At 34.3% G+C, this 26,069-nt stretch overlaps 1 protein-coding gene and 1 long non-coding RNA gene across 4 annotated transcripts in view; one reads left to right on the forward strand and one right to left on the reverse strand.

Moving 5' to 3' along the window:
• Nucleotides 1-15,363, forward strand: part of LOC148608721 (uncharacterized) — a 34,392-nt gene extending 19,029 nt beyond the window's left edge. Inside the window, exon 7 of the long non-coding RNA XR_015924673.1 lies at nucleotides 13,711-15,363. This is a non-coding gene — a long non-coding RNA (uncharacterized LOC148608721). The remainder of the gene's footprint in view (nucleotides 1-13,710) is intronic.
• On the reverse strand, nucleotides 1,809-22,097 carry LOC148608723 (uncharacterized). 3 transcript variants are annotated; one of them, XM_088595530.1, is made up of 7 exons: nucleotides 18,446-22,097; nucleotides 11,514-11,661; nucleotides 7,010-7,161; nucleotides 5,612-5,731; nucleotides 4,265-4,336; nucleotides 3,716-3,896; nucleotides 1,809-2,375 (listed from the first exon to the last, which is right to left on the reverse strand). In XM_088595530.1, exons 2-7 carry the CDS (start codon nucleotides 11,628-11,630, stop codon nucleotides 2,067-2,069), a joined length of 951 nt encoding a protein of 316 aa, XP_088451656.1. In that variant the 5' UTR covers nucleotides 11,631-11,661; nucleotides 18,446-22,097; the 3' UTR covers nucleotides 1,809-2,066. The 3 variants fall into 3 exon arrangements, with proteins under 3 accessions (XP_088451656.1, XP_088451654.1, XP_088451653.1); XM_088595528.1 differs by lacking the exon at nucleotides 18,446-22,097 and adding an exon at nucleotides 14,746-14,849; XM_088595527.1 differs by lacking the exon at nucleotides 18,446-22,097 and having other exon boundaries at nucleotides 11,514-12,125.
• Nucleotides 22,098-26,069: the final 3,972 nt, after the last annotated feature.

Raw genomic sequence — 26,069 nt, forward strand, 5'->3', positions numbered from 1 at the left:
TATGCGTATGTTGATAAATATCCATTAACATATGTTACAAAACATGTAATTACCGCAAAACTTCATGAGTGATGAATAACATGGAAGAGTCATTAAGGGAACCAAGGTTATAGCGGTAATCAAAAGAATGTAATACAGGGACAAAGACCAGACATGGCAAACAGACATACACAACAAAGAACATAAAGTAACTAAAATTATACATACAAAGTAACAAAAGCAAATGAGCAACTCGGACTCCACTAAAAAAACGATTTAACCTCATCCGAGTAGTCTTTTAGGCAATATCGTGTAGGAAAGTGTGATAGCAACAATTTTAAACAAAAGGTGTGTGTTTTTATCCTGGATATATACTTGAGAATGGGTAAATAAAAGTCGTCAATGCATTTCTCTACTTTTGATGTTGGAATAATTATTAAGAAAGAGTAATCAAGGGAACCAAGGTTATAGCGATAATCAAAAGAATATAATCCAGGGACAAAGACCAGACATGGAAAACAGACACATACAACAAAGAACATAAAGTAACTAAAATCATACATACAAAGTAACAAAAGTAAATGAGCAACTCGGACTCCACTAAAAACTGGAAGCATGGACCAGGTGCACCGGTAGGGTAAGCGTCCTCTGCTTTTCTAGAAACACCCGCTCATAAAAAGTCAAGTCCTGGGTAGACAAACGAGGAAAGGAAAACTATGACCCGTTGAATACATCAGTCTTCATAGTGCTGATGGATACATCATAACGATCCACGACTTCATGATGACGACCATAAAACTTCTGTAGTGACGACTTCAATCTTTTAGCAACATAACTCTGTTCCAGAAGCCTATTTGTTAGAGTTCTAACGCGATACAAAAAGTCTGCGTAGTTTCGGCAAGCTCTGGCATAACGTATGAGTTGTGATATGAACACTCCATACGCAGGAGCCGAAGGGATGTTGCCACAGATGAAAGGAAAGTTGACAATTCTGAATGAAAAGTCATGACGTTTGTCGTAAAGTTTGGTCAATAGTTTTCCTTTACCATAAGAAAAATCCTTTAAGAAAAATCGTAACAATTGTGAAATAAGCAACCTTCTTAAGAATATTTAAATATTAAAAAGTCTCTTCAATGGAAAATTGTAATCGCCAGCATGAAATGAAAAATGGGATAGACGTAAGGGTAATAGGGTCAACGAATTTTGATTGCTACTGAAAATAGTGCGAGGGGGTATGACCGGGGAATTAAGTTTCCTGTGGCGGATCGCAAACATTCATACTCCTATCGAATACCACAGTTGGGTTTTTTAACGTGCGAGGAGCGTGTCATCATTCAAAACACGTGGCATTACTATGGTTTGCGGTCAGGTTGTCTGTATTATGGCCCGACAACCCCAACATATCGCATGCCAGGGTTACCCCATTCCACCACCTAGGGCACACAAACCAGTTGCTCTGTGCGCAGAGCGCTCTAGCCCCTGTCCTAGGGTCTGATCACTGTTAAGTTGCCTTTTATTAGAAGCTTAGCGCTGCTACGGGCCTATTTTTTACACCCGGGCCCGCACGAGACACATTGTATATGACATTGAAGCATTTTATGCCTTAGATATGAAATTGTAGCTTGAAGTGACGTAACTATTCTGCGTAAAACTGCTCCATATATATTTTTTTTTTGGGGGGGGGGTTAAGTTTGGATAATTTTTGGCTATACTTTGCAAAACAGAGAATGTAGAGGTTCACAGAATGACAACAATCCAGTTTTCTCTGCTAGGTTAAAGAACTTGTCTACTAAGTTTAGAAATGAAATGTAAATAAAAAAGTCAACGTATTAATGAAATCATCACCTGTAAGAGTGGGTCATGAAGTGTTTTTCTTATTGGCACAAACATAGAGTTTAAGGAATATTTTGTGAAACTCTTTTTCAGTCTTTCAAAAAGTGTTTATCTCCAAACAAAAGCAATTGGTATTTGTTGCTTTTGAATCCAGCATTAAACGTTACTACAAAAATGTTCGACTCTTCAAATACCGTTTTTTAGACATTCAAATATAATTCATTCTGATCACTGAAACCTCCTGACATGCATAATTAATAAACGACTTGATATTTTTTAAAGTCAAACCTTAGATTAACGAATTCACAATCTGCTTGCATCCGCTTAGTTTTTTCATTTATGTTGAATTCAAAAAGATTCCCATCAAACCTTCTAAAGCCCGAATCTTTCAACATTTTGTAAGTTTGGAGGTACCGCACTATGTTTTCCTTAGGGGTATCCGGGAATATATGAAATTCCAATCCAAGTTGTTTGATTCTGCTTGAAAGTTTATCCCGTAATATTGAGTCAATGGCATCCCACTCATAATATTCGATGTCCATTTTTAGATAATCAAGGTGTCTCTGAAAAAAGCGGTTGTGTTTATGAAATGATTCAGTAAAGTTCCTTTTCATTTGATTTTTGAATAAAGAACATTTCAAATACAAATTATTTGTCTCTGTTATACTATATTGCACAAGTTCCTAACTCCTGATGTAATAAGTCACATTAGTTTTGTTAATATAGATTATAGATAAATTATAGATAAAAGACTAGGTAAATTTAATTTGGGAAACTTGAAATATCATGACAATAATGTCTATGTCATGATCATAATAAGTCTCTCCTAATATTCACGGGTTGTCCGTAAAACAGTAATAAGTCCCTCCTGATATACACGGGTTGTACGTACAATAGCAATAAGTCTAAGTTTTTTCTAATATACACGGGTTGTCCGCACAACAGTAATAAATCCCTCCTGATATACACGGGTTGTCCGCACAACAGTAATAAGTCCCTCCTGATATACACGGGTTGTCCGTAAAACAGTAATAAGTCCCTCCTGATATACACGGGTTGTCCGTACAACAGTAATAAGTTCTTCCTAATATACACGGGCTGTCCATACAACAGTAATAAGTCCCTCCTGATATACACGGGTTGTCCGTACAATAGTAATAAGGGTCTCCTAATATACACGGGTTGTACGTACAACAGTAATAAGTATCTCCTAATATACACGGGTTGTACGTTACAATAGACTGATCAGCAGAAGTTTAGATAAAATACTATTTTGCTGCCTTTCGACAAGATAAAAAAAAACTTAGGACACAACAAAAAGGTACTCATTGCTGCACAATATGTCTTTACTGTTCTTCAATGAAATGCTGTTCAATATTCGCTATTGGATTAACTTAACAATTTTTAAGGTGTTTAATTTTGGGAATAAAAGTAATCATATACATAAATAGTAAGAAATTTCCAAGATAGTTCCAATCCTTATAAAACTTGAAATGTTTTTACCGCTAACTAAATGGCACGAAGAAATTTTGACACAGAGATTTTTAATTGAAAAATACATCTCTGGATTCTTATTTGAACGACAGTGGTAAAATTTAGAGAAAAAAGTTATATTTATATATAAGATAGTCTAATCATGTCTGTATTTTTTCCACATTTTATGTTATAAGCTATTGAAATTTCAAAATCGTGTATTTGAAGTAATTTTGTATCGATTCTTATTGGACAAAAGAAAAAAAACTATTTGTGCTTTGTTTAAAGCTTCAATTTCTTGACCTACTTACAAAAAAGCAGTAAAACTATTAAAATTGAAGAAAAATCGGATTGATTATGGAATGTTCTTTTTGTTTGCATTTTCATATAAGGGTGACTAGTGCACATGCTGCTTAAGCATTATACTCACGTTTTCATGACCCAAGGAAATAATTATATCCTGAAGAGTTTTAATAGTCCATTTTTGAGATGGTTTCTTTTTCGTGAACATGTCAATTCTTGGCGAAAAATTCCGTTTTGACACTCCGGCAAGTCCAATGGGATAGAAATGAACACCGCTTTTTCGTATATGTTCCTTAGTTTCTCCCATACTAAAATTGATCAACACAAGACATTTAAAGTAAGAAAAGGGAATCAATGATTATAGCGCAAAGCATTAAGCGTAATTTAGTGATTTATTGTTATGTTTAAGAGAGTGGGTTCACCGATCAATTGAACTTGTTTAACTTGAACCCATTTACCCATGTAATTGTAATTTGAGGGTTGTGATGGAAATACACTAATTTTTCAATGTACTTCCCTGAAAATTAACAACTGTCAAGATCCAAGTATGACATTATTTTATGATGCTTAAACAATGTTGAAATAAATAAACTATAAAAATCGTATTTTGTAGATATTGGTTTTTTTTTTCAATTTGTCTCAAATTTAAATAATAAAATACATACTTATTTCTTACCTCGGATCAAAGGAGAAAACATCACATCCAAGCGAAGCAAATGCATCATCCGGATCAAATTCATAGTTGATACTAAAACAAAATGTAAATATTTGGTTTCACTTTTAGTAATTTCTACATGTTAAAATAATAAATGCTTCAATTACAAATTACAAGTAAGAGAAAGAAGCTTGTAACAACTCCTGAAAACTCAAATGACGATGTTTATTGTCACTGGAACTAGATATCGATAACAAAATTGTTGATGAGTAAAATTATGGTATTTTGTCACAAGCTAGCTATATTCAATATTCTTATCTGAGAAAGTGTTTTATTTTTTTCTACAAATTTTGTTTCAAGCAGACTTTGCACTATTAAAAACGACATTCAGAACAAAATGTTTATTAAAATTCATGCTATACCTCAACTTTGTATGTTTAGATAAGAAGACGATGCGAAACTATGATTTTCTTTATATCGATAGTAAGGGAAAAGAAAAACTATTTGTTTTAGAGTTTAATTACAAACCATAACACATGTCGAGACCGTCCTTTCAACTTTAATATCAAAAGTTGTAGCAAAAATTGAATCAGTAATCTGTTTTTTTTAATTGTTTTGCCATTTCTTATGTCTAAACTGTTTTTTCTCTGTTTAGTCAAAAGGAATAGAAACTCCAAAAGAGGTTTACTCTAATTTGATATTTCTTCAATTCCAAAGCTTACCTAAATAGACTTAATTAACTGAGTAACATTAAAACACTATTTTTGTCTGATGACCTGATGTGCTGTCTCAAATGATAATGTTTAAGAACAATTTTCAATTCTCAATTTTACTTTTTTTACACTTAATGTTGATTAAAAAAAAAATTCAAGTTTTTTAATTATATATATTCTACTTCACACTAATTTTGTTTCCTTTGTGACCACATGTTAAGATAAAGATTTACATGATAATACTAGGGAAGGATTAGTGCTAAAAATAATAAATAAATGCCCTTTTTGTTCCGTTATTATCTGGTGTAAAATAAATTTTCACGACCACTTTCATCATTTTTATTTGTGACAAACTGTACATTCTTCACAGTTTTAGAGCTATTTACTTTAAATACTACATCAGATAAATGGCCTAATTAACATCATAAGTGCTGCCATCTGGTATTTTTTGCAGTAGGGGAGTTAATCTTATAGCAAATATGGCTGCCCCCTGTAACCATAAATTTAGAGCAATTGTCCTCTACAGTTAAATAATTAAGCACAATATAGGAAAATGAACTTCAGATTATTCTTGTATTATGGAAAGACTATCAGTATACCCACCATGTTGAAGAGTTCCTATTCCCTTTAATGACTTGCACGTTAACATAATTACCCGAATGAATATACCAAGCAAGGTTTCTTTACAACAAATGGAAACGTATTACAATCAATCCAATTCCCGCGCCAAGTTTGGTTAGTGCATTTGAATTCCATCTTTTTAGCTTTTAAATCCCTGTAAAATTTATGTAAATAACATACAAAACACTTTTAGAATGTTCAGTTATATATGACATAAACACGAAATAATAAAACAAAACAATCGAACAAAAACAACAACGTATGCAAGAGTAATCAAGGGAACCAAGAGTCTAGCGGAAATAACAAAAAATGTAATCCAAGAACATATAAAACAGACACACACACAACAAAGAACAAAAAATAACCAAAATAACACTTACCAAGTAACAAAAGTAAATAAAGCAACTCTGACTTCACTAAAAACTAGGATCATGGACTAGGTGTATGGATAGCGTAGGCGTTCTCTGCTTTTCTAGAAACAACCGCCGAGTTGCTTACTAAAGTCAAGTCCAGGGTAAACGAAAGAGGAAAAAGGAAAACTATAAACGTTGAACAAACAAATTTACACGGTGCAGATGGATACACCGTAACCACCCCGAGTTCATGATGACAACTAAATACTTCTGTAGTGATGACTTCAATCGTGTAGCAACATAACCCTGTTCCAGAGGCCTAACTGTAAGAAGTCTAGGGAGATTGAAAAATGCTGTTTAGTAACGGTAAGCTCTGGTATAACGTAAGAGTTGTGATATGGAAACTGCTGGAGGGATGTTGCCACAGATGAAAGGAAAAATGACAACACGTAATGAAAAGTTTGTCGTATAGTTTGGTCAATAGATTTCCTTTACCATCAAAGTCCTCAAGTTCCTTTGGGTAGAAACTAGGATTGTTAAATGACAACTCGCCATTTTTATAGCAGAAACTGAGGTTATAGGATCTTCCTAAACGATATTCCTCAGATTGATTAGATCAGCTTTAAAGTCAGCCATTTAAGAGTGAAGGAATGGGTCAGCACGTAAAGGAACACAATTTGTTCCCATTGGAATGCCGACCGTTTGTTGAAAATTGCGTCCACTACACTGGACAAATATGTTGTCGAACAAAAATTCCAGCATTTTGAAAAAATCTTCTTCTGTATATTTGGAGGATGGTTTTGAATTGGTTTTTACATAGAATGAGGAATCTCTTCCATGAGCTACATATTTGTATCTAGGTGTACCGTCTTTGTGTGAATAACAAAGTTGTTTTTTGAGCCGGGATTTCGACTTAATATGGGGAATAGAAGTATAAATAAACAGTCTAGTCGTAATTTTCCTATTTTTGGCACAGATTAAAAATCTTGTAGTATTTGAGCTTGTTTTTAATATATTCCTTCACATGTAACGCTATTAGTTTTGTAAAATTGCTAGGCTAAATAAATTGTAAAATTTACTTTGCAATTTCCTTTACAGCCTGCTTCCAGTGTGGTTTATGGTTCTTTCTGAAAATGTCCCCGACATTTCTTGATAAGGAAAGATTGAAATTGAATAGGTCGTTTTGTGATGAACTGTGGGTCCTTATTCGTTTTCCGATGATAACCAATTCCTGTAAATTTAAACAAAATTAATGGTGCATTCCTGTCTTTGTTTGTAATTCCCTAGGTAATATAATTGTAATGAAAACAATGATCAAGGTAAAACACCGTGCAAATGCATGGTTTTTGTTAAAAGTTTAATTATCATTACTTAGGTTTTTTGTACTGTTATTTTTTTTCTCCTGTTTGAAAAATAACATTAACAATAAAGTGTAATATAAAACAAATTCATTTTAACTACTGGGACTTTCCGAAAGATATTTGTAAATGTATGTAAGTAAATGAAGGAAAAATGGGAGAGAAAAATCATGTTGCATGAATTTCAATGTGTCATTATTTTGTCTGGTTCAGTAATACTGTAGCTATTAGAAGCCACTCAGTTTAAATACCAGAGAAACCGAATGCTAATTAAATGAAACTAATTCCAGTTCAGTCTAGCACAATTTTACCCATGCTCTAGCCACATTGAAACAAAGGATATTTAAGTTCTAATATATACAATCATGACCACCATAGCGTTAGGGTTGCAGAAACCTCCAAATAGGCATTTCATATTTCGAATTGAAATTAACATTTGAAAGGGAAATCTGAGTTAAAATGACTGAAATTACATTGAAATTTGATAATTTTTTCTATTTTTTTCAGGACCCTGAATGAATATACTTTAAAATTTTAATGTAAAACAACTTAATTTTCTTAGATATTTTGAGTTTTAATGAAGCCAATATTTAACTATATTTTAGATGGATTCTGTAGGGAACTTTCAATATTTCGCAAACTTCTGAAAAACTGGTAAATCAAATTTCTTATAACTTTATATAAAGAACACTGAACTGACATTTATCATATTTCAAAACGAAAATTGGTGGTCACCGAACTCTTTCTCTTGTAATATTAAAAAAATAAAAATAAAATATAGAACCTTTTCACGCCAACCATCTCCCCTTTGCAAGAATTGTCACGCCAATTATCTCCCATTGAAAAAAAGCGTTTTAAGAATGATTAAAACACCATTCTATTTTGTATGTCAAAACTCACTTGAAATAATTAAGATACATTATTATATCATTTCAAAAGGTATTAGTTGATAGAAAATATATTTGTCTGTATGTTTTTGCAATATGACAGGAAATAATGGTCCGTGTAATAAGTATGATCCACCTTAAGGAACTAAATAGTAATGCATATGCCCATTTTCGAGATAATGAAGTTTCGATGAAAATGATGAATTTTATGTTCATCTTTTGAGGTTAAATATTCCCTTTTTATAAAAGCAAAACTGTTTACAAGTAGATTGCAGATATAAACTATACAAATTTTAAAACAAAAACCAAAATGATGGAAATGCCAGACAATGCGAATTTACTGTACTGAAAAATCACCTTAAGCTTGAAATATACCCATCTTGACCAAATGTGTTACATATCATGGGCAGCATAATATGTCAGATAGTCAATAAGGATAAAAAAAAATCAACCAGAGTATGAATCTATGCTTAAAATCGATAGAAATAAAACAAAACAAGAAATTTGAAATGCTCATTATCAGTTTTTAATAACTTAAATTTTTAAAACTTTTCCTGTTAATATTTGGGGAGTAATGCTATATATTTGAATCTAGACATTTTTTATCACTGCCCAAAACATTGATGGAAGTCGGCAACTTGTCAGCCCATCACTGTTGCGCCACTACTGCTATCAGTGTGATAGGCATCGACCATCATACGTCTGTTGTTTTGTGATTTGTTATTTATTTTTCCTCTCCATTGTGGATTTTTAAATTTGTTGTTTTGAATTAGTCAAAACGAAAATGTGTTAAAAAGATAGAATAATCTCATTACTGAGTTCAACGTAATAATAATATTATACAAACTTACCAACGTTAGTTATATAATATATAGAAACATAAACATAAATTTTGAACGCTTGGCAACGCTTGGCAACGCCACCTGCACAAAGTCCTGCGCCCTAGACTACTCGGCCAGCTAGGCTATATCAAAATATAGCTTTCACTGACCGCGTCATTCATCCTCGTAGAATAAATCTTGTAACTTAGTACACGATGTATGGTAGTATGGAACAACTCATCTAAGTGTTGTTATGTAGGACAAAGCATCAAATTAATTATACATGTACCAAAAATTCAATTTCATACATACGTCTCAGAATTTGACGACTTTATTGGCTACACTTCTCCATCAGATCGAGTTGGCACTGGGAAGACAACGTATGCATAGAAGGGCGTGATAAAATACATCGAAAGCTATATTTTAATGTAGCCTAGCTGTCCGAGGGGTCTAAGGCGCTTGACTTTTTTCAGGGGGTGTACAGTTTTATCAATTTTGTAAAATGTCAACATATCCAAGCAATGCTGAAGTGAACAAAATTGATATATGATATAACACTTTCTCAAAAGAAAACAAGCAGATAACCAATCTAAAAGTTGTATAACTCATGGCTATATAATCTGTCGATAATCAAAGACAAGACTTATTTATTGTCTGGCTGATTATATAATTGTCTGGCTGATTATATAATTGTCTGGCTGATTATATAATTGTCTGGCTGATTACATAATTGTCTGGCTGATTACATAATTGTCTGGCTGATTATATAATTGTCTGGCTGATTATATAATTGTCTGGCTGATTATATAATTGTCTGGCTGATTATATAATTGTCTAGCTGATTATATAATTGTCTGGCTGATTATATAATTGTCTGGCTGATTATATAATTGTCTGGCTGATTATATAATTGTCTGGCTGATTATATAATTATCTGGCTGATTATATAATTGTCTGGCTGATTATATAATTGTCTGGCTGATTATATAATTTGTGTATTTGCAGGTTTTGTAAATCCACTTAGTTACAGTACAAAATAACAAGACAATTATCAATTGAATCACATTGTAAACGAATTTTCGGAAAAACGCATCTTTCATATTGTGGAAAACCATAAATCTGTGCTATCCTCTTTTGGTCTCTTTACCAAGGACGATAATAATTGTGATTTACTGTCTATGGACTGAATTCCTAAATTCCACAAGAATCCATATAAGCAACGTTACATAGGTGGATCTGCAAAATGTACCACCAAAAATCTTTCAAACTTTTTACTTCTATACTCACAGCTGTCACAACACTTATTACTCCCGTAGTGGTATTAATTCAATGTGGATCCTGAAAAATTCGAAAGATCTTTTGGAGACAATCAGTTCAGGACTATTACCAGACTATAATATCATTAAAATTCATGAATTTTTCAACACTTTATACTTCTATTCACCATACTTAGTTGAAATCCCGACTTAACTAAATGCTGGAATTTTTAATTGACAACATATTTGTCCAGTGTGGTGGCCGCGTTTTTCAACAAACGGCATTCCAATGGGAACAAATTGTGATTCTCTACTTGCTGGACCTATTCCTTCACTCTTATGAGGCTGACTTTATAGCTGGTCTGACCCGAAAGAAAGACTATCGTTTAGCTAGATCATTTAATCTCAGTTTCCGCTATGTAGATGACGTATTATCTTTAAACAATCCTAATTTTTGGGATTTGATACATCGCATCTACCCCCTAAGAACTTGAGATAAAGGATACTATAGACACTATGAAGTCAGTCCCATATCTTGACCTACACTTAGAAATCGACGGTAAAGAAAAACTATTGACCAAACTTTACGAAAAACGTGATGACTTTTCATTCAGAATTGTCGATTTTCCGTTCATCTGTTAGTTTTCCTAATAGTTTTCCTTTACCATCGATTTCTAAGTGTAGGTCAAGATATGAGGATGACTAACTTACGTTGAACCATTTCGTCAAATGGACACTCGTTTGCCAGTTTTATCATCGTCAGCAAACTGTCAATAACTCATGTTACATTTACAGCTACTCTCAAATTTCATCCAAGTAGAATCATTCATAATTCGTACAATATAAATATAAATAAACTTAAAACCAATTTTTTTTTTGGAAAAAATATATAAATAAACTGCTCTAATGCATTTAGTTTTACATCTTGCGTTTTTGACATCGACAAAAATGATTCTTATTATTCTGTTACGTTTCGGAAGGGGATTAAATATTTTCTGTCATCAAGGTACATTTGTCCTGCACCTACACACATTTTTAGTTTCAACTGTTGCTTTTAAAAACAGCTTACTACATGAGAACGCTTACAGATATTTAATAACGAGCGTTTAAAATTTAAAATTCAAAAGAGAAAAAGAGTTTCCTTCCAACAAAGTTTTGAAATGAGAACTATCAAAACAATTGAAAATGAATGGTATGATCATTGATCAAGCAATTGAACGGCTTCATATAACGTCATGAAGAAAGATATTGTTTTACTTACCTTCCTCTTTAACATCGCCGTTTTCCATTGTAAAATTAAAGGACAATTCGATATGATGATATACAATATGAGATAAACCACTGGGAACAAAAACAGATAATGCCTTGAGGTAACCATCCTTCAAGTGGTGCAAGCTGGGTGTAAAATCCTGTTGTAAACAAATACTCTATGGCTATTTTATTCAATTTACTTTTGAAGTATAAGTATAAATATATGAAATACCAGTCATCACATAAATTGACGTTCTTCTAAGTATTTTTATAATTTATAAAAGCTTTATTAAAGATTATCTTAAGTTGTGTATTTGTTACGTAAACATGTGTTTTATGTTGTATTGTTTTCCAATTCATTGCGTAAATGTAAGAGTAATCAAGGGAACCAAGGTTATAGCGGTAATCAAAGAGTAATCAAGGGAACCAAGGTTATAGCGGTAATCAAAGAGTAATCAAGGGAACAAAGGTTATAGCGGTAATCAAAGAGTAATCAAGGGAACAAAGGTTATAGCGGTAATCAAAGAGTAATCAAGGGAACCAAGGGTTATAGCGGTAATCAAAACAATGTAATCCAAGGACAAAGACCAGACATGGAAAACAGACATACACAACAAAGAACATAAAGTAACTAAAATCATATATACAAAATAACAAAAGCAAATGAGCAACTCGGACTCCACTTAAAACTGGGAACATGGTGCACCAGTAGGGTAAATGTCCTCTGCTTTCCTAGAACGCCCGCCGAGTTGCTCATAAAAAGTCAAGTCCGGGGTAGACAAACAAGGAAATGAAAATTATGCCCCGTTGATTAAAACAGTTTTCATGATGCAGATGGATACAGCATATCGATCCACGAGTTCATGATGATGAAATCATTCGATTTATCTTTATCTTTGTATCATTTTTACACGACTTTTTATGCAAATGCATTCTGCATCTATAGCGCTTATTTGTATATTGTAGATGTTTAGTGTTTGGTGCTCTTACAAACATGTTTCATGAAGTTTTGTGTTATTATCAATACAAATAGACACTCACAAAACATCAAAGATTTTCAATTCAATCTAAAGAGTAAATTATTAAGTTAAATCTGTCATAGAAGATATTTAATATTTAAAAAAATACATAACCTTTAGATATCTTTAACGACTTTTGTTCATCGAATAGCCCTTAAATATGAGTCATTCTTCAGGCTATGTTTAACATTTGTTTAAAAAGTTAATGACCCTGAAAATGATCACAGCGTATATTACGATAGAATGGGCGGTTGACTATCGCATCGTTCAGAACAGATTTTATTTCAGTGTTCGGAATATTAGCTGTTGAAGATCACTTTACTTAACTAATTTACCTTCAGACTTTTGAACTTCGAGCTAAGTTATCGGCGTCCGGGTCTTGTGCTTGTCCACAATAGAAATGTATTGTGGACACTATAATTAGAGTAATTAAATATACTGTATGTTGAATCATCAAATTTACATCACTATTCGTTTATGATCACAAGCTTAAATTATGTTTATCGTCAACCGTACTGAGACTAACAAAGTGGGGTTGTCACTTTTTCATCAATAAACAATTAGCTATAGCATTTTACAAATAATTTCTTTTTTAAATTATTTCATTGGTGATTGATATTTGTATTATCATTATATACGATGAATTCACTTATCGATACATGTTATACGTTCTGCAACCTACATCTAGGTACATGTATGACGCCCTCCTTTGAAAATAGATCAGATTCCGAGAGAGTTAAAAATAGTGGTACATGTATGTATTAGCCAATGAAACCACTCGTTCACAAATATTGGTACATGTATTTATTGACCAAATGAAAACACATGTTCAAAATCTTCGTACATGTATTTATCTACCAATCAGAATACTCATAACAACATCAGTAAAGATTAAAGTATCGAGCTGTTGCCAGTAAGTACGAATAAAGGGATGTCAAGGTGAAAATTCATTTTAAAAACAACTTCGAGATGTCAACACTTAATTCTAGCTGATACACCACAGTGTGTTTAGTATAAAAAGTAGAAGTCATGAGCATAAACTTTAGTCTTGAACAGCATTGCAAGCTGTCAACATCATCATTACGTTCTCTACTTAATCTAAATGTATAAATTAATTATAGAGTGCATATACTTTAACATTGATTCTATCGAATACATGTAAGAAACAATATTTTCTTTATATTTCAGAAAATTCATACTTGTAGGAAGTAAAGCCAGAACTTTGCCAGAAAAAGTCAGCTATTGGAACACTTCAGACTGTTCAAGAACTAGAACATTATGAGTTGTAACATCTGCAAAAAAACAATGAGTAGAAACCTCATCAGAGACCATAACATCATCGAGATGAAACTGAATTTCATTGTATCATTTGTCGTATTGTCTTCAATAGGATAGATAACCTTAGACATCACAAGTATCATCAGCATCAAATTGGTGGATTAGGAGAACTGCAGTCAAACCGACCAGCCAAAATCGAGGACATGTATTATATTAGCGTGAAAGGATAACGGCACATTGGCAGATTCAACATGACCGCTACGGAATACAAAGTGCAAATCAAAGGAGTAGAAGAAGGGAATATACAATCACTACTGAAACATTAAAGAAAACTGTTCGACTCGATTTTACGGACAGTTATAGAGAGTGCCAACCAAAAAAAAACCTGATTCAGAAGACCTTTAACCATCCATCATTGAATTTTCATACAACACTACCGTTTGTGAATGGATATGCAGTTGGAACGATTTACGAATTACAAAGATGCTTCTGGCATGGGTTTTCCCTGCATGTTTCGCTAGAGATGCATTGAATCCCGACAACGATATGACTATAACAGATTTACACCAACATACAATTAAAAAACAAAGATACATAGAAGAGCAGGAATACAAATACGTAAGTAATGGAAAGGCGACTTTGACCAGGAAGTAAAATAGGACCCCTTAGTAAAACAATACGTAGAATCAATATAATATATAAACCCCCTCGAACGAAGAGGCGAACTTGCTGAAGGACGTACAGAAGAATTTGTGCTATATCAAAAAGTGTCAGAAGAAGATCGGATCGAATTGTATGACGTCACCTCCTTATACCCCATCATGAACAAGACTGGAAAAGTAAACCCATGTCATCCCGAAATAATAACGGAAAATTTTAAAGGAATCACTAACTACGAAGGATTGATCAAATGTTAAATCATATCTTCCAGGGGACTTTACCTACCATTTCTTCCTGTCAAAATAAACAACAAACTGATGATAGGGTATGTAAGTCTCGTCACGTGACTCCTCAGTTTCATGAGAATGGGTCCCCGTCTACCATTCAAATGCATTGAGATTCATCATTAACATAGCACTGAGTTTCAACATAAAAAAGCAAAATATCTTTCTGTGTAAAAATACTGATTAAAAATGACATATATCTAGTTATACAGGATAAAAATGTTAAGAAAGGTATAAAAATGGAAGATTTTGCATTGTGATGCAGCTCTCCGATTTCCCGGAAGTAAACAATAAAATGCAGATCGGTCTTCGGATTTCAATACGTTCAACATCGAAAAATCCGGAAGGGAAACTGAAACTAGAACAAGACTTACAAACCCTTTTCCGCTATACAGGATGTGTGCTGGATGTGCAAAATGTACCACCAAACCGCTTTCAAAACTTTTAACTTCTATACTCACAGCTGTCAATGAGGGTCTCCAGTCTTACCACAACACTTGTTACTCCCGTAGTGGTATTAATTCAATGTGGATCCAGAAAAATTCGAAAGATCTTTTGGAGACCCTCAATTCAAGATTATAATCAAAATATAATAGCATTAAAACCTATGATTTTTCAAGACTGTATACTTCTATTCTCCATACTAAGTTAAAATCCCGACTCAAAAACATTATGCATCGTTGTTTCTCCCAAACAGATGGTACACATAGATACAAATATATAGTTCTTGGTAGAGATTCTTCATACTTTGTAAAAGATATAATTCCAAATCATCTTCCAAATATACAGAAGATATTTTGAAAAGGTTGAATTTTTTATCGGCAACAAATTTGTCCAGTGTGGTGGACGAGTTTTCCAATAAACGGTCGGCATTCCAATGGGAACAAATTGTGTTCCTCTACTTGCTGACCTATTCCTTCACTCTTATGACGCTGACTTTATGGCTGATCTGATCCGAAAGAAAGAACATTGTTTACCAAGTTCCTTTAATCTCAGTTTCTGCTATATAGATGACGTGTTATCGTTAAACAATCCTAGTTTCGGGAATTGATACATCGCATCTACCCCAAAGAACTTGAGATGAAGGATACTACAGACAGTGTGAAGTCAGCCTCATATCTTGACCTGCACTTAGAGATCGATGGTAAAGGAAAACTATTGACCAAACTTTACGACAAACGTGATGACTTTTCATTTGAAATTGTCATCTTTTTTTCATATGTGGCAGCATCCCTCCAGAACTCGTGGATCGTTATGGAGTATCCATCAGGACCATGAAAACTGATTTATTCAACAATTAGGCTTCTGGAACTTGTTGCTACAAGTCATCACTACAGAAGTTTTATGATCGTCATCACGTTGTTCTTTACGGTGTATTCATCTACACCATAAAAACTTATTTGTGCAACGTGTCACACTTTTCCTTTCCTCTTTCGTCTACCCCGGACTTGCCTTTTGAGTTGAGCAACTCGGTGGGTGTTTCTAGAAAAGCAGAGGACGTTTAGCCTACCATTGTACCTGATCCATGCTCCCAGTTTTTAATGGAGTCCAAGTTGCTCATTTACTTTTGTTTTTCTGTATGTATTAATTTATTTACTTTATTTCCTTTGTTGTGTTTGTCTGTTTTTCATGTCTGGTCTTTGTCCTTGGATTACATTCTTTTGTTTTCCGCTGGAATTACATGAACACTGAAAACTATCAAGCCAAATGTTACCATACTGTCAACGAATGAACATTATCTGGAACATAGGTAACGGACAAAGTAAAGAAGGACATGGGATATGAGATAAAAAAAGATCTATGGAATCTGGCATTTTGAAGAAACAGAGAGATATGACCCCCAAACCAAAAACGGCAGTCTATTTACGGAATAAGTGAACACATTTCAACAACTCATGAAGGAATCGAGTGGCTGACCAGAATGGTGTGAGACAGAAGAAGACAAAGAAAGGTACATGAACGATTACCGATAAATAGAGGGTTTGTGCTCGTGTATAAAAATATAGGGAAAAATCCCGGAATGACAAACTTGGCAATACTTATATTGAACAGCTTCCTGGAAAAATTTGGACATCGATCAAACACGTGCCAACTTAAATACATAACAGAACCGGCTGAGTAATTCGATATGTTAACCAGTGATCAGATCGACGTAACTGGATTCAACTTTGTGACTGATGAATTGGTGGAAATGCGATGATTGAAATTGTACAGCTTCATTGAACATCTTGGACCCCGTGCTTCTTGCTGTAAAACCGACTCCATAATTTTCAAAAGTAATGTCGGAAAATGGAAACGGACCCTTGGGGATTATTTAAGAGATCTTACGGACAAAGTACCTGGAAACATGATAAAAAATCAGTGACAGGCGGCCCGAAAAACAATGCCTTCAAATTAGCCAAACCGCAGGATGACGGAACAACGCCCTATTGTAAAGTGCGAGGAATCACGTTTAATTTCAAAGACGCACTTCAAATTAACCTCAAATTACTAAAAAAATTATTGTGATCGAATCTGAAGGCACCAGAGTAGAAGATGACAGAATGTAAGAAGGAGGAAACAATGATTTACAGTACGACAGCGGAAAGATCACTGATCGTTTTCGTCAAACGCGCTATAAAGAAGGGCTCGCACCAAAGCAATCCGTATGGATATTGAATTTAAAGACATTGTAGCATCTCCGACCCATAATGTTCGCACGACGGAGAAACACAATAATATGAATATTAAAAAGTGTTATTGAAAGAGAGGTAACTCGACTTCGACCCCCCTCCCTCGAGCGAATGAACGCAAACGAAAATAAGTTATAACCTGGCAAATACTCACAACTAGACGACAGTGTAAATCAGTAAGACATAAATACACGAGCAAACGAGACATGTCCCCTATCAAAAAAGTCGTTCATCAATTAAGGTCAACTAAATAGTTTCTTAAATATGAATATTACACAACGGGATTACACCAATAATGACACATACCAGCAATACCATTGTTTTATCATTCATAAATTACAAACGTAAAGACGTGCTAGACAATACTTACAAAAGTTAACGATAGGAAAATCAGAACCAAGTTTCAAACTTGTTACTGCTCATTCAATCTTCAAATAAACTAATTAAATCTACATGGACGTAGTTGCACCACACTATGAACATAAACACTCAGATACAATTTGATGTATCACTTTTTACAAAATATATCCTCTTAATCATGTACGAACTACCTTGATGTCTTAATTAGATTATTGAAAAACATGTTAGCGATCACCTTCCTTTGCTTTTGGGTGGTTTGAGAAAAGTTACATGATAGTTCATATAATCAAAGTGATAATAGAAATTGTAGGATTTTAAAGAAAAAACCTGTTTATGAAGTATCTATACTTATCTGCATCAAACATATGCAATGTCCGTCAACCTTTCATTACCACCGTTGAACTAGCCTTCAATCTCAAGCGTACATCCGGGTCAGTTTTGCGAGACAAACCCTTGAACTAAAACCATAAGACCACAGTGGAGGGGGTACAGGGATATTCAGATAAGTTTCGATACTTCATAAACAGAGGTTTTATATCACTATCTTATATCAAGTTTATATCACTATCTACACTTACCTGCATCAACTACTATTATATGCATTAACAAATAGGATTTGTAGAAAATTTGCTGTGGTCATGTCTTAAATAATTACATATATCCTCTCACCTATTTTCTATTTCTTGTAACTCCTCATAGGGTCCAGTATAGCCTTCTTAGCCTTTCTAGCCTCTTCTGTTGGGGCATCTTTCATGAAGAACGAAGTGAATGTATTTTCACAAGCCAAATAAGCAAAAATTTCAAATAACAGAGGAAATTTAACCAAGACTGATGTGAAGCAGATGGAGATACCAGCAGAAGAGTACACATTTCTTTCCTAACTTTCATTATAACTTTGGGAATCAGAATTGGAGTATGAAATGCATAAGCACACATTCCCGTCAAATTCATTGATAGCGCATCGCATGCATGAGCCAGTGGGTCTTTAACTGGGCTGCAAAAGACTTGAATTTTGTGATTGTGTCTTGTTCCAAAAAAATATGTTTCGGGTCCCCAGAATATGAAAAATAACCTGAACCAGTGAAGGATGCAAAATCTATTCTGTGATTCTCATATGATAGCAATCTTGTAATAGACTGTCTACCAGACAGTTCTGTTTCCAGGGAATATGGGCTGCCTAAACACCATTGAACCATGTCCAAAAGTATAATGCACAGACAGGGTGATTTCGTCTGTCTTTGTCTGTCTATTACGTTTTGACCAAATGTGTAACTTTATCAAAGCATTCCAAAAATCAGGAGATATAACTGCAACGGGTGCATTTGCAAACGAAGCAAGAAGCCCCAAAAGGCGTAAAATCGGTCTGGATGGAACAAACGATTCTATCAGCCAAACAAGCTTCCTGAATGTAATTGAAACGTTCCTAGTTCTCGAATAGAGCCCCCAAGTTGTGTTTTAGATGGCATTATTGTAGGCTTTTTAAATTTAATATTAACCCCAAATACACTAAAAATGAACTATCTTACGTAACTGTTGAATAAGATGCTATTACTTTTGTGAACACTCTTGGAACAATAGCTATATGCATGACAGTGAATCCCTTTTATACAAAATTTAAGAAACTTCCTGTGGAGGTGGTATACTGAGATTCGGAGATATGCATCTTTCAAATCCAGAGTTACTGTCCAACCACCTTTTTTGTAGATCCTGAATTATTGATCTCAGATTTTCCATGTTGAATTGAGTATTTTGAAGGTATTGATTAATTGACTTCAAATTCAGAATTGGACGTAATCCCCCGTCCTTTTTGGGTACCACAAAAACATGCTGCAATAATCCTGGCATATCTGGTTGCAAATTCTACAGCATCTTTTTCTAATAAGCTTTGAATATTTAATATATGTAAATGATTGCCCAATCTCGTTGTTTCTCTTATCCCTTACCTCGGGGGTGGGGAAGAAAAATTGATTCGAAGTCCTTCCTGGACAGTACTCAAAACCCAAAGATCTACCTTCATCTGACGCAAAATTTTATAAACTTTTGGACATGACACCCTACCTTGGCTTCCCCTGAAAATTATGTACATACACCGTCATTTCCTTTACTAACGTTGGGGACGAAAATCCAACTGACACCCCCTCCCTTTTTTAAAAAGCGTCTTTTCTAAACGGCTTATCCTTCGAACCAGACTTCGCATTACTTTTCTTGTGTGACTTTAAGTCATTTGAATAATTCATTTTCTTATCACTGGGTTCTACAGTAGGATTGAGATCATTAGTATCAGAATATCTCTTTTCTTTTTTCCTTGGTTTGTCAGGTTTTGTATCCTTTCTTTAAAACTGAGTCTCTTTCGCAATACGAATGTTCTCTGCACTATCATGCAGAATATGAAAGAACTAGCCACCGAATAACTTCGATCTTAAAGTAGACAAAGCTAATACTTTGTTTTCAGAATTTTTAGTTTTGAAAGCCATTTAAGAAACAAGAGTCCCTGTCTCGACTTCACTGTATTAAGTATCAACCTAGAAATAACATCTGTCATGGAGAAGAAAATCCATAAGAGCTCTAATAGCATCTGTTTTGTCCTCTGGACTCTCAATATTTTCTAAATTAGACATAAAAGAGTTACATAAGACAATTATCTTAATAAAAGTCTAGCCTCGGTACCAACTTTCTTAATCTGGGCAACTCGATTTAACAAATCTCGATTCTGGAATCGAAAATGAGACTTCCAATGTTTTGAGGACTTTGTAAAAGAAGAATTGGAGGATGCTAAACACTCCAAAACACTGTTATCCAACTGAACTGTTGAACAGTAAGTCTAAAACTTCTCATGTCGAACTGTAAAGTTCGTGTCGTCACTAGCCTTGTTTGTTCTTATTGAACCCTTAGATTGATACTCTTTTTCTACCTCCTCCAACGTCTTTGAAATAGAGAAGGTCTGAATTCCGAAACATATTTCTTATATTTTTCTTTCTTATTACTGTCCAGAACAAAAGATGCATGGGCATTATGTTCATTGTCCTCAATCTCAATATCTAACGCACAAGCCACTTTACACAAAAACCCTGAGCAATCACTGTCATATTGATGAGCATCCTTTTCATGAATTTCACACTATTTTTCTCTGGGTTCATGGTTAGAAAAGTTTCATGGAATGGTAACAGAAATGTTTCTTCTTCATGTATATCTAAAAATATAAGATTCCTCTTCCAAGGAAATTCTTTATTCTCATTTGATGAACTAAATCTGTTAAATCTCTTTCTTGTATAAGACCTAGATTCTTTTTCATGTTTGACATCATCTTTGACATTGTTTTTCGAGTCACCATTAGAGGTATAAATATAGTAAATAGTCATGAAAAGAAGACCAGTGGCCATGGGATTGAATAATATTTTTCCAATTTGATATAATTGAAAAGATATTTTATTTTTGCACTTCAGAATGTGCCAGTTCTTTATTTTGCTGTTCAAATTTTTTTTCCACATCACTTTAAACAGTGGTGGGGCTAGAGTGAAAATTTAGTATATATTCACATTGTATGTAAACAAACCATAAAAATGGCCAGAAAATGCCGCATGACCATAAGTTTTAAAAGTTGCAAAAGATTACTTGGTTAATAAACCTTAAAAAGTGATACATAAAACTGCTTGATTTCTAAAGGTTTATTCACAAGGGACATTATTCAGATATGGATTTGCATTGGAAGCAAAGTTTTTTTTACTGAATGTATTCATATATGAACTTTCCGGCTCTTTAGGCCACACCAAAAATATTTCTTATTCTTCGGGTTTTTAAGACAAAAATAGTGGGGCGGCGAGCGAAATTTTTTTTGTTTTTGAAAATTTGATGGAGCGAAAATGTTTTTTCCCATCGCATTACTGTTTTTTAACTTCTAAAAAGGTGTATTCATTTAAAATGACGTGGTTGTCCAGTATCATGAGTATATGATGTATTTTCCTGACTATTCTATAGGTCAAATAAACTGATGTGGCAACCTCTAGATGTCTTATTTTCAGCCAGTTACTACAGAGATCGGATGTTGTCACCTTGACATTTACTATATATTCGCATCAATAATCAAGATTTGAAGATTTTATATCGGACACAGAACATCCAATTTCGATGTTTAGAAGGGTGTCGTCATTGCCAATACTTTTTTCGAATACGTCGCCAAAAGTCGTCGACTTCTTTACATTAAACAACGTATTTGGACGAATATTCTTGCCTTTCTCCCAGACAGAAGTGATAAAGTTGACAGAATCATCCATGTCTCACTTTTAAACGTTGTTTTGGTGAAGTTTCCAACTGCAAAGTCCAAACAAAACGAACCGGAAATGATCGCCGATAACTAAAACGCGAGAAAATGTCGGACCGGATTTCTTTCCGGAAGGATTTTGAAAAAAAAAAGGAAATCGGAAAAAGGGAGCGGCGATTCCGTCGAACAAGACATTAATTTGGTGTGGCCTTATCACCTTGTAAATTATGAGAAGTAGCTTGAGCCGTTGGGTTACGAGAAGCGTCTTTTCTCAATAAATCAATGAACAAAGGCCTCATATTTCATAAAGGTGTTAAACATTTGCATATAATACCGTATAGCCACAATTCCCCTTAAGCACTTATTGCATTTGGTGCTGTAGGCATGGTAGATAAAACATTCTCCACAAAGGGATTACCTACATTTTCTTGAGATATGTAATACATGTTATTTGCAAGGGACTCATACCATATGCACTTGGGGTCACTTGCATTCCCACAAAGAGACTAACTGACTCTCGGACCGATGTAATGCTACTCATCCTGTCGTAGCAACTGGAGTTGACAAATAGCAAACATTCCATCCAAAGACGCCGACGTCGACGCAACGGCTTTCAGTTTGGCTTATACTATCATTACTACTACGGCCTTCCGTTTTTCTAGCTTCCATTCCTTACAGACATTGCAAGGAAATATGATATTACACACACGCGGCCAAAAACACTCATAGTGACCACAGTTGCACGTGTGTAACATTTCCAACATCTTTAAAAAAAATGGACTTGGCAATAACAAAACTTACCCGGATGTACACTTGAAATGGGAGGCTCTAGAGGAAAGTTTTAAGTTTAGCGGTGGTAATTAACGGTTACCGGACATTGCTAATACGCATTCCACACACTAGTAAGGTATTTTCAATATATTCCTAGATAGAAAATAAAGCTTCGCATGGCGCAGCAAAATGAAACTGCAATGGTCAAAACCTGAACAGTTTGGGCAAGTTTAGACACAATTTTAGTTTAAACATAGGGACTTATAATTCATGGACACAACAACTGGCTTGGACACTTTGTTGCACAAAATATTTAAATAAAAATTTTCAAAATCAGACCAAAAAATTTAAAAAAAGTCGATTTGGGGTGGGGGGGGGGTGTTGTCCCTTTGACCCCTTTTAACTCGAAAACAATAAGAGATATCTAAAATCCGATTGAAAATTGCAGGCAGGAATTTTCATACGGAATCCAATTTAAAATATGTAATTGGACCAAAAATAATAATAGTCGATCTTTTTGAGGTGTGGCCCCTTCAAACTCGAAAACTGAAATCTGATTGAAAATTGCAGGCCGGGATTTTCATAAGGAATCCAATAAAAAAATGAAATCGGACCAAAAATACAAAATATGATTTTTTTTTTAGTGTGGCCTCTTTGACCCCTTATAACATGAAAACAGTCCAAAACTGAAACATTAGTTTACCAGAATTATAAAAGAAGCACATTAAAAAATGAATTATCAAAATCGTAAAAAAAAACAAACATCTACAAAACACCAATTACTCCTTATTCTAAAATGGTATGGGGCCACAAACTTAAAAATTTAAATTAGAAAATAAGAATCTGCCTTTAGTGGTTACTAAAATAATATCAAATTTTCATAACATTTGGTCAACCACAACTGAAGTTATCTCACAAAAACCAAGTGTCTACGGATGACAATCACGACAGCGCTAAGCAAATACATACGACCACAAATGCAAAGATACGAAAAACAGTTCGAAGTCTAACCAGTTCAGCTTGATACGACAACCAACAGGGCAATGGAGGACCAATCTACCTGGGCAGAAGGCAATAGAGGATCAATTTACCAAGAAAGATAACAGAGGACAATTCTGCCCAAACAGAAGTTGATAAGAGGACCAATTACCCAAAACAGAAGGCGATGAAAGATCAATCAACCCAGACAGGAGATGTAGGACAAATCCACCCAGACAGGTGATTGAATACCAAAACAGTTGGGCAATGGAAGACCAATCTGCCCAAACAGGAGGTAATAGGGGACAAAACAACCCAGACAGAGGGTGAAAGAGGACGAATCTGAAGGACATGGAGAATCAATCTACCCAGACAGAAGGTGATAGAGGACCAACCTACCCAGACAGAAAGCGATGTAGGATCAATCTACCCAGACAGACGACGATGGAGGATATCAAGACAGGTGAAACAGGACGAATCTACTAAGACAGAAGACGATTGAGGATCAATGTATCCAGACAGTTGATAGAGGACAAATGTGCCAAAACAAAGAGTGGTGGAGGTCTTATCTGCCCCGACAGAAGGTGATGAAGGAAGAATCTACCCTGAGAGAAGGTGATAGAGGACCAACATATCAATCAGAAGATGGTGTGCCCAGACACAAGGTGAAGGGGAACCAACGTGTTCAATGTTCTCATGCGGTGCATTTTAGTTCATTTACAGGAATTACAATGACAAGGACATAAAAAATGCTCAGCAGAATAAGTTTTAGTTTTATCACAAGTTAGATGATGTAGTTATTTTGATATTTTATTTAGATATCAACATTTGCATAAGAAGAAAAATAGTTTGTAGCATAAAAATATATGTTAACAATATATATGGAGCTTAAACAAATAAATAATCAAGATCAGTAACATGCCATTTAACAATGAATGGTTATAAGGAGTGTAAATTTGATAAGTTTTTACTACAAATTGTACAACTCTCCTTTTCTACTGGTCCTAGTTGTAAATTGAACACCAATATACAAGTCATTCTATTAGTAAAGGTTGTTGCTTAAATTGAAAACAACCAAATGAAATTAATACTATTTATTTATCAATGTCGTGAAAATTCAGAAGATTTTATTTAAGATTAAAACCTGCTCCGGAATATACTTTGTAACAAATCAGTTATAAAAGAGCAATCAAGGGAACCAAGGTTATAGCGGTAATCAAAAGAATGCAATCCAGGGACAAAGACCAGACATGGAAAACAGACACACACAACAAAGAACACAAAGCAACTAAAATCATACATACAAAGTAACAAAAGTAAATGAGCAACTCGGACTCCACAAAAAACTGGAAGCATGGACCAGGTGCACCGGTAGGGTAAGCGTCCTCTGCTTTTATAGAAACACCCGCCGAGTTGCTCATAAAAAGTCAAGTCCGGGGTAGACAAACGAGGGAAGGAAAACTATGACCCGTTGAATAAATCAGTTTTCATGGTGCTGATGGATACACCATAACGATCTACGAGTTCATGATAACGACCGTAAAACTTCTGTAATGATGACTTCAATCTTGTAGCAACATAACCCTGTTCCAGAAGCCTATTTGTTAGAGTTCTAGCGCGATACAAAAAGTCTGCGTAGTTTCGGCAAGCACTGGCATAACGTATGAGTTGTGATATGAACACTCCACACGAGGAGCCGAAGGGGTGTTGCCACAGATGAAAGGAAAGTTGACAATTCTGAATGAAAACTCATCACGTTTGTCGTAAAGTTTGGTCAATAATTTTCCTTTACCATCGATTTCTAAGTGTAGGTCAAGATATGATACTGACTGCACAGTGTCTGTGGTGTCCTTTATCTCAAGTTCTTTTGGGTAGATGCGAAAAAGATAATTATAAAGATATTATCAACAAAGAACTTCCTTTTCAATCTATACTAAGAAAAAAATCTGTGAAATAATTTTAAGGTAAAATTTCACCAATAAATAACTGATACAAGGAAAATGATTATTATAGTATTTAAAAGAAACTGTTATCTCTATTGAATTAAGCCATGTATAGGAGAAGTATGCAGATAAAAAGCAGCTAAAAATATACAATAAGATAATTTTTAAAACTTCAATTCTACAATCAATAAACCTTACAAATGGTAAACAGAAAAGAAAATATGATAGAAAATAATAAAATAACTACAGATAAATTTTAATTTAAATAATGACTTTCACAATGAATCAATACAAATGTTTCAGAAGGTGAAATACCATCAACAAGCTCACAAAGAGAATATAC

This window comes from Perna viridis, chromosome 8 (assembly GCF_037379345.1).
Source record: "Perna viridis isolate PV_CMFRI_1.1 ecotype Kerala chromosome 8, ASM3737934v1, whole genome shotgun sequence".
Taxonomy (NCBI): domain Eukaryota; kingdom Metazoa; phylum Mollusca; class Bivalvia; order Mytilida; family Mytilidae; genus Perna; species Perna viridis.

Bases quoted from the DNA above. Each gene is read 5' to 3' on its own strand.
- LOC148608723 (XM_088595530.1), bottom strand. From the start codon at position 11,630: ATGGTTACCTCAAGGCATTATCTGTTTTTGTTCCCAGTGGTTTATCTC. The intron at 7,162-11,513 runs GTAAGTAAAACA...TTAAATTTACAG, and splicing joins CGGCGATGTTAAAGAGGAAG to GAATTGGTTATCATCGGAAA. The intron at 3,897-4,264 runs GTAAGAAATAAG...GATCAATTTTAG, and splicing joins GTTTTCTCCTTTGATCCGAG to TATGGGAGAAACTAAGGAAC.